The sequence below is a fragment of the Oreochromis aureus genome, linkage group 20, assembly GCF_013358895.1.
Source record: "Oreochromis aureus strain Israel breed Guangdong linkage group 20, ZZ_aureus, whole genome shotgun sequence".
NCBI lineage: Eukaryota > Metazoa > Chordata > Actinopteri > Cichliformes > Cichlidae > Oreochromis > Oreochromis aureus.
Genome location: NC_052961.1, coordinates 25,676,845 through 25,689,611, shown reverse-complemented (window position 1 = coordinate 25,689,611; position 12,767 = coordinate 25,676,845). Strand labels below are relative to the sequence as shown.

At 40.9% G+C, this 12,767-nt stretch overlaps 1 protein-coding gene across 1 annotated transcript in view; it reads left to right on the top strand.

Moving 5' to 3' along the window:
• celsr3 (cadherin, EGF LAG seven-pass G-type receptor 3) overlaps positions 1 to 12,767 on the top strand; it is a 119,551-nt gene that overhangs the window by 99,070 nt on the left and 7,714 nt on the right. Inside the window, exons 25-34 of the mRNA XM_039604686.1 lie at positions 65 to 191; positions 1,137 to 1,343; positions 6,184 to 6,358; positions 7,913 to 8,025; positions 8,521 to 8,600; positions 9,022 to 9,148; positions 9,279 to 9,398; positions 10,570 to 10,667; positions 11,210 to 11,301; positions 11,480 to 11,653. Of these exons, the coding sequence (XP_039460620.1) occupies positions 65 to 191; positions 1,137 to 1,343; positions 6,184 to 6,358; positions 7,913 to 8,025; positions 8,521 to 8,600; positions 9,022 to 9,148; positions 9,279 to 9,398; positions 10,570 to 10,667; positions 11,210 to 11,301; positions 11,480 to 11,653 (1,313 nt within the window). The remainder of the gene's footprint in view (positions 1 to 64; positions 192 to 1,136; positions 1,344 to 6,183; positions 6,359 to 7,912; positions 8,026 to 8,520; positions 8,601 to 9,021; positions 9,149 to 9,278; positions 9,399 to 10,569; positions 10,668 to 11,209; positions 11,302 to 11,479; positions 11,654 to 12,767) is intronic.

Genomic DNA, 12,767 nt, shown 5'->3' with positions numbered 1-12,767 from the left:
AGCAGCAGAACATCTTTCTTGAAATGTTGCTTATTATCTCCTCGTTCCGTCTCTGTCCCTGCAGGTATGAGATGGGAGGTTGCTGGACGGTGAGAGACTGTATGGTGGTGTACAGAAACACGTCTCATGTGCGCTGTCAGTGCCAGAGACTGGGAACCTTTGGCGTGCTGATGGACAGTTCGCAGAGAGAGGTTAGTGATCAGTCAATCAAGAGCTACTTACTTTTAATCAAGATAAATCAAGATAAGTCTTAATCCTTTCTCCTTCCTTGACCCTTTCTGTAGTAATCAAGCATTTCCCCTAAGTGAACCTTTTACTTCACCATGTCTGCCACTTTGCCCCAACACATTTTTTTTTTTTCATTTAACAGTGTCAGCTGGTAATTGCCCAGTTTGAAGAAGGGAAAAAAGGAAATAAATGTCTAGAAATCCTAACTGACATTCAGAAAGCTGAAGAAAGGCCTTGTTACAGTTGTAGAAGATTTTCACAGCTTAATGTAAAACCCCTTAGCCACCGCTCCCAAGCATACTAAGTTGATGATGTGTCAGATCTCGAGAAAGGGAGCGTGTGGAATCAGAAACATCATTGTCTTGACGATTTCCATTTCTCCAAACTGGAAACAGTTACATAAGATTAAGTAATTCATCATCATTAGTCTGGTGGTATGATGGGGTATCTTATTCTCACTCACTTGAGATGCTGCAGGGAAGCCCAGTTTGCCCAAATGAAATTCTGGTGGTGTCTGCTATGTTTGCTGGCAGCAGAGGCTTCCAGAGGAGGCAAATGCACGTGCTGAATTGATTTTATACTCTAGTTTCTCCTGACAGATAAGCTTGGTCTGATTCCTGTTTTTTCTTCCTGACTGCATCAAGAAAAATGTATTTTTTAGATGTTTTTAATAAAGGGATTTAATCATGTACTTACCTTTCATTAGATTTCTTTCTATAGATCACATACTTGGTTGTCATATAAATATTGTCAGTTCACACTGACGGCAGACAGGAGAGTTCAGATAGAGAGGTTGCATTTCAATGCAGTTGTAATGATTCATCTTCTTGGATTGAAGTTTCTTTTTTCAACAAGTTTTCTCCCTCCTCTTCCTTTCACCCCCCTCCTTTGCATCTCTCTGTGAGTAGCAGTTGGAGGGCGACCTGGAGACGCTGGCCCTGGTCACGTACTCTTCTTTGTGCGTCTCCATGCTGGCGCTGCTCCTCACTGTCCTGGTGCTCTCCTGTCTCCGGGGCCTCAAGTCTAACACCAGGAGCATCCATTCAAACACAGCGGCAGCCATGTTTTTATCAGAGCTGGTGTTTTTGCTTGGGGTCAATCAGACTGAACAACAGGTATGTAGTGGCGGGGGTGGGCTTTCTGCATCCATCTTTTTTCTGTTGCCTATAGCTTTAGTTCCTTTTTTCACACCACTGCACAATCAGTCCCCACTTTATCCAGTGTACAGTCATGGTAAAAGCAGAGTCCAACTTCTGTCATATCTAGATAGATAACCTGTGATGAACAGAAAAGTTATTATTTATTTACCATTAATGGAGCCACGTTGCAAAAGCACTGTTAGAAGACATCATTTTCTATATCACTTTGTCAGTCTTTCATGTTGTTGTGGAGGAATTTTGGTCCACTACTCTTTAGAGCTTTGCTTCAGGTCGTGTATGCACAGCTCTCCTAAAGTCCTGCCACATTTCAATCAGGGTGAAGTCTGGCCTTTGACTTTGGGCTATAGTATACAGCACCATGTTTGGACATAACCAAACGTCTCCACTTTGGTCTTGTTTATTCAAAGGGTGTCGCAAAGTCTTGTGGTTTGTTCAGCTTTGCAAACCTGAACTATGCTGCCATGTTATTTTTAGAGTAGAATATTTCTTCTGGCAAGCCTTCCAAACATGTCATACTTGTTCATGATGCTTGTAGAGTCTGAAATGTAGCTCTTGGGTTTTTTTATTTTTCCAATCTCTCTGAGCGTGTCCACTCCTGGGAAGATTGGCAACTATCTTGAATTTTTTTTTACCAATCACAAAATAACAAAGGCTTATACTTTCTTTGTTTTTCCTCCTGTGTTACGGGACTGCAGCCTTCCATTGTGAGCATCCTCTTCACATAGGTCCATATCTTTGATAAAGACCATGCTCACACTTCAGGGCATAAATATTTTTTCTAAAAGTAGACTTGTTTGTATGTTTGTTTTGCCCATGGAGTATCGCACTGCATTGCAATAGTTCTTTTTGCATTGTACAGACAGAGATTCAACATCCATCTATTCTTATTGTATTTATTCTTTCCAAATTGACTGGAAATGGCCTTATAACCCTTGCCAGACTGATGGGCAGCAAGAATCATTTCTCTAAAATCATTGCTGATGTCTTTGGCATTCAGGTGTTAGCACACAGTTGGATGCTCCAGACCAGACAAACTTCTGGTTTTATAGAGGAGCCTACACCTGCTGATGATCTATTAACTAAGTAATCAAGGAGCTCATTATTTCTACTGCATCTCAATACATAAAACCTTATAACTTAAAGAGGTTGTACTTTGTTTTTGCCATGGCTGTGGTGTATATCTAATTTTTAGCGACATTTAGATTTACAAGTTCATTCATCTTCAAATAGTATCTGGCAGTGGCCATGTTTTTTCTTAAACTGTTGCCAAAAACAATATCATAAGATGTTCACTCTTTGCAGTTTTGATGTCGACAGCTCTTCTTGCCTCCTGGTATTTTGTTTTTCTTCCTCTTTCTTATCCTCTGCTTGGGTGCTTCTTGTCGCTTTTCACTCTGTGCTTCTCTACACTGTCTCTCACACTGTCCTCTTTCCTTTACGTTAAGTCCTCTATCTTTTTTCTCGTCCTCTGCCCATTTTTTTGACCACTATATCTCTCAGTTTTGTTGCATCACACATTTCTATATAAAGTGTGTTTAAAGAGCAGCGAGCTTTGTCGAGAGGGTACTCCAAATATGTGCTCACTCAGCATGAAATCCAATTAATTAATCTTTATCCCCCACATAGTCGGCAGTACTGCTCTTACAGTGCGACTGGTTACTTCTAGCTGAACAATATGTTCTCTAATTCATGTACTCCATGCTTGGGAGAGCATTTCAGCCCTTGCAGCGGTTGTGTGTTAGTTTTTATGCGCTTGTGCATATTTTTATCTTTCCATGCTTATGTGTGTGGCTCGTGGTGCTTTTTGTGTGTGTGGGAGTGAGAGATTCATCAGATGGCTGTATTACTGCCAAGGATGCTGCTTTTTCTGTGTCATCTTTGGCTGTTCTTGGGAAATTCTACTGAGCGTCTTTTAACCTCTGGGACTTAAGTGTCTGCTCTCCTTAATTTCCAGAGTTCTGAGTTGTATTCATTATAGATTTCATAAGCAAAGGGGCCAGTTCATCCATTATCATCTATGATAATATGCACTTGCAATGGCACAGTCATATTTTATATTAACTTTTTTGAGACAAACTTTAATTTAATACATAAATGTTTGTCTAAATCATCATTTGTCAACCTACAATACTCGCATGGCCTTTTTGGGGGGTACTTGTCTGTGTTGAGTGCAGATTGCAGTCACATTTCAGAAAGCCAGAGCTTGTAGAAACTCACATTGGCTAGAAAGATGGTTGCTCATTAAACTGAGGGTTCAGTGAACTTGAACAACTTTGCCAGAGGACATCAAAGCAAATCTGATGTCATTCTTTGCAGTTTAAAGCCTAAGCCTTTTGAAACTGTAATCTAAAAGACTATGCAACAGCTCCGCTCTCCTCTGTTAAAAGTACAGAGCATCAGTGGTGGACCTGCCAGTTCTGGTATTTTATGGCAAATACCAGTTGGGCTCCATGGCGCTAGGCAGTAAGAACCGATCCCATTAGAGGACAGTGGGCCCTCCGGCCACCCCAATTAAGTCTGTTTCTGATTGTTTGGTCAGAGACATTCACACCAAGTGGCCTGCCAGAAGTCATTCTGTAGAGCTCTGGCAGTGCTTATCCTGTTCCTCTTTACACAGAGGAGAATATGTATGTATTTATTTATTTATTTATTTCACACATGGTTCAACAGTGTTTCAATATACTGGTCCTGCTGATGGGTTAAGGAAATTCACTGTCCAGAGTAACTGTTGGCCTTCATGATCTCAAGACTGTGCGGGGAGACAAAGCAAACCTAATGGCATTTATACTTATTGATCCATCCGCTTCCATCCTGGAGGAAAACTGACACTATCAGTCATGGATTGGCCTCACCAAAGCTCGGACCTCAACATTATTAAAGCAGTGTGGGATCATTTTGACAGAGAATGCAATAAACGGCAGCCATCATCCAAATAAGAGCTTCAAATGTCTTTCAAAAAGCCTAGAAAACTATTCCTGGAGACTACGTAAAGAAATTACAAGATGCCTAAGAATAAAGGTGATCAGACCAAATATCGACTTAAAATCTTGTTAAAACTATATAAAATCTTTTTTGCCTTATGTACTATGTTTCGATTTATATTTGCACAGTAAATCACTGCATCTGCATCTACATTTGCACATTACTGCACCTTGTCTTGTCTTTGTGTAACTTAAGAACACATTTGGCTACAAGGTCACGTAGTGACGCGTCTGTCAGGTTCCCACAGACATCTTATTTAGTTGTGCATTTTCAAGCTGTTTCCTGAGGGTGGTTTAGATTTTAAACAAACACCACTGCAGTTCTCTTAGACAAAGTTGACTTGCTTTTTCAAAGTGCTGTAATTCAGTGCCACTTGAGTTTGAATGGCATCGTCCTCATCTGGTCAAACAAATCAATTCAGACTAAAAGGCTGCAGAGTTCAAATAAACCACTTCAGCCATTCTTGAATGCAGCCTGAAGGTAATTTCACAGAAAGCCAAAATGTTAATGCTCTGCATTATTCATGGGGAAGCCAAGTATCACTGCCAAACCAACCAGCAGCATCTAACTAAAGATGGCTTTGAAGTTTATCTCCTGCCTTTACTGGGATTCATTCCTGATGATATGCAATCTAGACGAATGACCTCAGAAATGAGTCCTGTGGCAGACTACATCATCCTTTTATTTATACAGTGTCCAAGTTATTGTCAGAAAAGCAAAGTTTTCTATGTGAAAATGAGGCATAGATTAACCATCACCTGACACACCAGATGGTTTGTTAAACAGAACCATCTGAAAAGTCGTCCTTGGAAACTGTTTGGAAAAGGGTAGGCACGCACTTGGCAGGTATTTGGATTTGCCATCTGTCTATCACCGTCGATCATTGGCAGCCAATCAAAAGATTTGTTTTTGAACAAATAATCAATTCCCTCTGTTGTCGCCATCAGTTTTCATAAAACACATCCAGACATACCAGTAGATCCTCACAGGACACTTACTGTGACTGTGGATTGGAAGTACGGTCATAATTATTGAACCCAAGCGTAGCTGATCCTCGTGTGAAATCGAGAATCTTGTGAGAATCCAGGTGTCTCACAAGGTAAACACCTCGATTTATATCTCTAGGTTATTGCTCAAAAATGCAAGATGGATTTATTTCAGTCGAGCTAATTATTCCCCTTAAACAATGAATTTGCAATATTTTTGTTTTCTTGATGCTTTTATTGTAGTAAATACATCATGTTTAAAAAAAGCTGTTAAACTTCTACAATCACAATTAATATGAAGGCGACATTATCTATTTGGGCATTATTTACCTTCCTCTGCAGATGGTGCACATTTTTGTAATCGTAATCATAATTAAAAGACTCTCTTGGGTGTTATTGGTAAAATTCAGCTCTTACAACATCCATTTACATTCTTAATTTTTTATGCTTTTCCTGGACGAATTGTAACATGCTGCCGTTATCGCTGTTCATTAGATGCATTAGTAATTTAATCATGAACGGCTGTTATTTCATTGCTGACACCTGCTTTGCTGTAATAAAGACTCGTTGGTTGGTTGCCAAGACATCTGTATTTCAGCTGTCGCACAATCCTTGAAAGGATTCTGTTTTTTGTCTTTTCACTGCTATCGCTTCTTTCCTGCCTTTCCCCCTTAGCCTACCCCTTTCATCCCTCTCTCTCACCTCTTAATCCTTTTTTTGTCACTTACCTTCTGCTACCTATAATTTCCTGCTCCTCCCCTTTTCCTTCTTTCCTCTTTTTCTTTTTTTAATCACTCTTTTTAAAAAAAAAAAAACTCTCCCCTCAGTTCCTGTGTACGGTCGTCGCCATCCTGTTGCATTACTTCTTCATGTCCACGTTCGCCTGGATGTTCGTGGAAGGTCTTCATATCTACCGAATGCAAACAGAGCAACGCAACATCAACTATGGAGCCATGAGATTCTATTACGCCATTGGCTGGGGCGTTCCCGCCATTATCACAGGTAACACAGTCATGTAGACATGCAGGCACACAGTCCTCGATATGACCTAGGAACATGTTTGTGCAGCCATGTAAAAGCAGACAGTCACAACCCTGTTCTTGCCACAGCTACACAATAATGATTTTCTTATACAAGCACAGGCACACACACACACAAACACACACACACATACATGCATAGTGAGTCTGGCTGTGTAGATAAGGTGTCCTATTGACATTTGGATTAAACAGGTTTCAGTGGCATTTTATAACAGAGACAGTAAAGCAGAGATACTAATGCAAGCAATTTCTGCTATGACACAGTGTAAGCAAGTCATATCTTTCTACTTTCTTCTCTATCCCCTTCACACACACACACACACACACACGCACGCACGCACACACACACACGCACGCACGCACGCACGCACGCACACACACGCACGCGCGCACACACACGCCCAGATTGGTAGTTTGCATCCAGGCTCATAACATACTGTCAGCTTCCCTTTATCTGTTGCTGTTTGTGTCACTGTCTGTCTCTCAAACCTACACACACACACACACACACACACACACACACACACACACACACACACACAAGAATGGATGTGTCTCCCACCATCATAAACACACTTTAGCACATGTCTCTTCCCTCAGGCTGTGAGGTGTGTTTATCTGTCTGTCTATCTTTGTTCAGGCTTCTTCTGTCTTTTCTTTTGCAATTTATTTCAAATATTCTTTATAGCCACGCCTGTCAAAACATCAACAGTTTTGTCCAAACAAGGATACATGACCAATAAATATATCACAGTTCAAGTCACAAATTTCCTACTAACCACATCTGGCGCTGATATGGAGCACTGGTGCCTCAGGTTCTACACTGAATCTGTGCTGTAAGTGCATACGCACACGAAAGAAACTTCAGGTGAAACCGTCTTTGTGTATCCCCGCTCAACCTAAGGAAAAAGGCAAGCCAGACTATCACGAATCCCTCCGGCTGCCACATACTGCCGTTGTCCTGCAGATCACCTATGGTGCACTCCAGACCTGACCATGAGCACCGTTAGCCTACCGCCTGATCTTCTCCTGACTCTGACAATCAGTGAATTTTTGTTTGTGAACTTGATTCACATGATTCAACCAGAAGCTGAAAATCAAGGGGTAAAACATTTCTGCTCTGATTTGGAATAAAGTCATACGAAGTTAAATTAAAAAGAGAAATGATGGTTGTGTCCATGCCGTTTAATCGTAGCAGCTAAGTGCTCAAAGTTCAATTAGTCCATAAGCTGGATTTAACATTTAAAATCTAAAGACCAAAAGATGTATTCAAATATTTAGAGAGTGCTTTCAGGAACTAATTTTCTCTAACACCTTGATTTATAAATCTAAAAATATTCATTTAATAAAAGCTAAAACCATCCCTAACATTCATAGAAGTGTTGTGGTGTTCCAATAATGGCCTGCAGTCACTGCCTATACTGTTTCCCTATCTGCTGCTGTCTCTCTGTGAGTGACAGCAGAGGACATCACAGAGCTGATCTGACTGATCTGACCGCACATCTGTTTGCTTTAGGCCTGGCAGTAGGTTTGGACCCAGAGGGTTATGGAAACCCAGACTTCTGTTGGATATCCATCTATGACAAACTAATCTGGAGCTTCGCTGGTCCCATCGGCATCGTCATACTGGTAAACATCTCTCTGTTTGTCTGACACATGGCGGTGAACTCTACATGCACACAGACTTAAATGATATGAATGAAATCTCAACATGCACATTCTCAAGTAAACATAGCTTTAAACCTAATTAACATTCACAGCCACGAGTGGCAGCCCTCCAAATGGTTTTTGGAAAGACGACCCACTTAAGCTCGATCACTTCATTCAGGCCTTTTGAAACTTCACTTCAAGAAATTTGATGCAGTGCTTTAAAGTGAATGATTACAGCATATTACAGTCAGTAACCAGTATTATACACACACCTGTGAATCCACCTTTTCTGTTTTTTTCTTTTACTTTTTTATACTGTCAGAGACTTGAATGGCTTTGCTTTTATTAAATGTATCTTTCCCTCCTATGTGACTAATTTATTCACATTGATTTTGTCCCAGTCGTTGCTAATGGCCGTAGTGGATTAGCTGAAATGCATTTAAATGTTTTCTGTATTGATCTTTCACTCTTCAGTTGAATGGAGGCATTTTCACCATTGTAGCCAAGATGTCGTGTAACCCATCTCAGAAGGAGACCAAGAAACTCCCTGTCATGTAAGTGTCTGCCTTGACACTATTCTCACTTTAAAAAAGTGACCTTGAAGCCTACCTTCCAAAGTACAATCCTTTTCTTGTGTTTTGTGCTGTTTCAGGCTTCAAAGGGTCCTATATAAAATTCCCGAGTTAAAGTTCCTCTAAAGTAGTCTTTCAGATTTGAGCTGTATCATAAGAATTGCTCTGTAGTTCCTCCAGTGCCTCTACTGTCGTCCATTAGTGTGGTTTCTCTTTGCTGTCTCTATATTTCTGTTACCCTAATCATGATGAGATATAGTGAAAACATCATTATTGTGTTATAATTAAAGGTTTAGTGTGATATAATGCTGCAGTCATCTGGCGTATGCATCAGAGTGTATCGCAGATTCATCCTGGCGAATCCAATTCTAATCTTTTTTCTCCTCCACTGCCCTCTTTGCAGCGCCACTATCCGCAATGCCTTCTTGCTGTTGCTGGTGGCCACCTCCACCTGGCTGTGTGGTCTGATGGCTGTAAATAACAGCATACTGGCTTTTTACTACATATTTGATGTCCTCTGCCTTGTGCAGGTATGAACAAAGCATGATCAGATACACAACAAAGTGCGATCTGTACCTGTAGCTTTGAAATCTTGTTTGTTAGTCTGTGTGTTTTTGTTTTTGCTATTTTTATTTTATATCTCTTTATCATCTTTCCCAGGGTCTGTCAGTGATGCTAGTCTTCACCGTGTTCAACTCAGAAGTTCAGGAGGCATGGAGAGTCGCCTGCTTGGGTAAAAAGAGTCCTGGAGAAGATCCCCCAAGACCACCGCAGAGCACAGTAAGTCCAACATACCTAAATATCCAGTTTTTGAGCATATCTATACTGCTACTGCTAAAGCTAAACACCTTTTGTCATTTGTTTCTTGAATTAGCCTGACTGTTGAATCATTAATATACTGCATTAGCAGAATGCATGCACAAAAGTACAGCAAAATAAAGATGAAAACTAATTGTTATCATTTTAAAGAACTACGGTATCCAAAAGATTATTATCATTATTATTGCACAGTGATGACAAGCTAAGTGAATCTAAGATCATAATGTGAAGGCATAAATCTCCCAGCTGCATGATCCTTAAAGCCGTTTACAAAGTTTTCTCCTGCTGCTGTGCCCATTACTAGACAGCACAATAGCCCTCCTGCCCTGAATTTCTCCTTCCCTCTATCCTTCCATCAATCTTTCCTGTCGTGTCTCTGTCCTCTCCAGCTGCCCTCAGGGTTCCTAGCTGACCCACATAAAAAATTATACCAGCCAGTGGATCCCTGCCTGCTCTTTAGCCCGCTTTCGCAAAAGCACTGTGCAGTGCCGATTTAATGATGCTTTTATGCGTGTGTATGAAATGCTATCCTACTTTCACATCTTTCTTTACTTCCCATGTCTCGTGTGTGTGTGTGTGTGTGTGTGTGTGTGTGTGTGTGTGTGTGTGTGTGTGTGTGTGTGTGTGCGCTTGTGTGTGTATGAATTCTCAGCTATCAGCATCAGAATCTTTACTATCACTTCTGTGTGTTTGAACTTCGTATATATATGCATGTTCCATATTTCCTTTGAATCTCTGTCAGTGCAGTGAACCCCATACAGTTTGTTGCCTAAATGTGTGTGTGTGTGTGAGATGTTGGTGTGCATGTGTGTGGAAGTCTACGTGTGTGTGCGTATGAGATGTGTTGTTTCCACCCTTTTAACCCCCATTTCCTCCAAAGCTCTTCCTCTCTATTACTGAGTCATATGGGCAAAATTCAAGACTATTATTACATGCACGATGCTGTTTTTAGCTTTGATGGATTATATGTATGGATGACCCCCTATTAGCGTTCTTTTTTGATTTATCAGCAGATAACAGAAGTATTGTCACATCTCAGAGTCTTATGTTCCACATGACAAGCCTCCTGGACGCAGGTGGAAAGCTGCGAGCTATTTTCTAAATCTTCTTGTGTGTGTTTTTGTGTGCTCAGGCACAGAACCCCTATCACAACGCTTCACTGTTGGAGCAGAGCGGGCTGCACCGCATCACACTGGGAACCTCCACAATCTCCTCCGTCAGCTCTGCCAGGTATCTGAACGCATGCACGCATGAATGGACACGTGTCACCGTTTTTACCAATATATTAAGGTAGATGTGCACATCGTGGTGGTTTAATGCCATAAAATAAATTAACAATAATAAACAATAATAAACAACAATAAATTGATGCTTGAAAAAAAAAAGCTTAACCCATCATTCAGATGGGAATCTGGCGGGTTTGTTGGGTCTGTGGTTTTTGGATAAAGTTGCCTCAGGGAGGAAATTCCCTCCCTGCATAAAACCCTGTTTTTCATTTTGTGGGTCAGTGGGGTAAAGATGAAGAAGATTAGACCGAACAATGTACTGTACTGCATGTAGAGCAACACTAATGTACCCTGAGAGTGGCTGTTAATGTTTTCATGGCTCAGTGATCGTCTGTCTTAATGCCATGTCTTGGCCTGTATGAAGAGTGCACACTAGTATTTGTGTTTGAAAGGACTCTCGCTTTTTTTCAAATATGTATCTGCCTGTTTCTGTGTGCTTCTATTGTTTGTGTGTGTTCTCCTAACTTCTCTTCTACTCCCTGTTAGAGAAAACCTTTTGGCTCGTCAGACTCTGGAGCAAAACATCGTCCACACTGGTGCAACCGACCTGGATGTAGCCATGTTCCACAGAGACGGGGGTGAATATGCATAATGAGCAGACATGAATCTCTGAAAAACAAACACTGTATCTCTGCCCATATTTAACTAAGGCTCAAGAACATTTACTCACAATGCAGAATACCGGCACATCAGCCCTATCCTTTTCCTCACTTTCTCACTCCCACTTTATCGTCCCTTCTCTGTTTCTTTATCCAGGTGAAGATTCCGACTCAGACTCGGATCTCTCTATGGAGGAGGAGCGCAGTCTCTCCATCCCTTCTTCGGAAAGTGAGGACAACGTCCGTCTCCGTGGCCGCATCCAGCGGCGATTCAAGCGCTCCAATCACGGCGAGCGCCTGCTTACAGAGCCCGCCAACAACGGCACCAAAGGTAGACTTTTCTGCATTACCGAGTTTCTATTAATGTTTTTTTTTGACATTTTTATTGTTTAAAGTCAGTATGGAGAAGTGTCTCATTCGCAGTGCTTCATCATTGAAAGTCTTAGAGTTATGGGTCCCATCAAAATGTTCTGGAAAGTCTTTTGTTGGCACAAAACATTTAATTTGTTCACTTTTTTTTAAAGAATACTTCTCAGAAAAGGTTTTTAAGTTTCAAATGTTCAACCTCTGTATGTTTGAAAGGTAATTAAAGTTTACAAAGAGCTCCTTTGCAGAGTAATAAAGCTTTAGTCAGGTTGAGTTCACAGCAATTACAAGGACACAGAGTCAGTGTGCAGACTCGAGGCAATAGCAGATTACAATAACTTCAATAGAAACTTTTAAAACTGCTCCTGCAGCATAATTCAATTATCTGCAATAAATCGCTGCATTTATTGTAGTGTTTATCATGTGTCTCCACAACACATATTCAACACAAGGTTCTGTCGGTCTGTGAAATAGCATTTAAATCATTTGTATGTTGTGCGCTATGTGTAAGCAAGAATAGCATCCACCTACAGGAAGAGGAAATGTCAATACAGGCATACATTAATCAATACGCTCCTTCTTCTGATACACAATGACAAGTTTATCATGCATAATATATGAGTTTACACACGTCATAGTGTGTGATATAAATGTCACGCGAGTACAGTTTCCGTGAAACGTTTCACACTGAGAAAATACCAAATATGTGCAAATCTATAAATCCATTTAACCAATCAATTCTTAGCTTCTTAAGCCGCTGGGGTCACACGAACTCTGTTCAGAGTCTAACCAGACCACAGCCGTCGTTCAATAGAGGAAGGCAAGATCCAGATGGCTGTTACAGTCCGATCAATACATCAGTGCAGTCAAACTGGAGGGCCTGAAACATTTAGGCTTTTTACTGAAAGGTCACAGTCTGAAGGCGTCCAGTTCTCTGTGACAAAGCGTTAACCCCTGCATCGCCGCAGTGTTCGAGGACTGCACCGGGAATGTGTTCAGGACAACAATATGGATAGATTTTCTTTTTTTTATAACCTGGTGCCGATGATCTTTTCTTTTATTTACAGTCACAGCAGGCT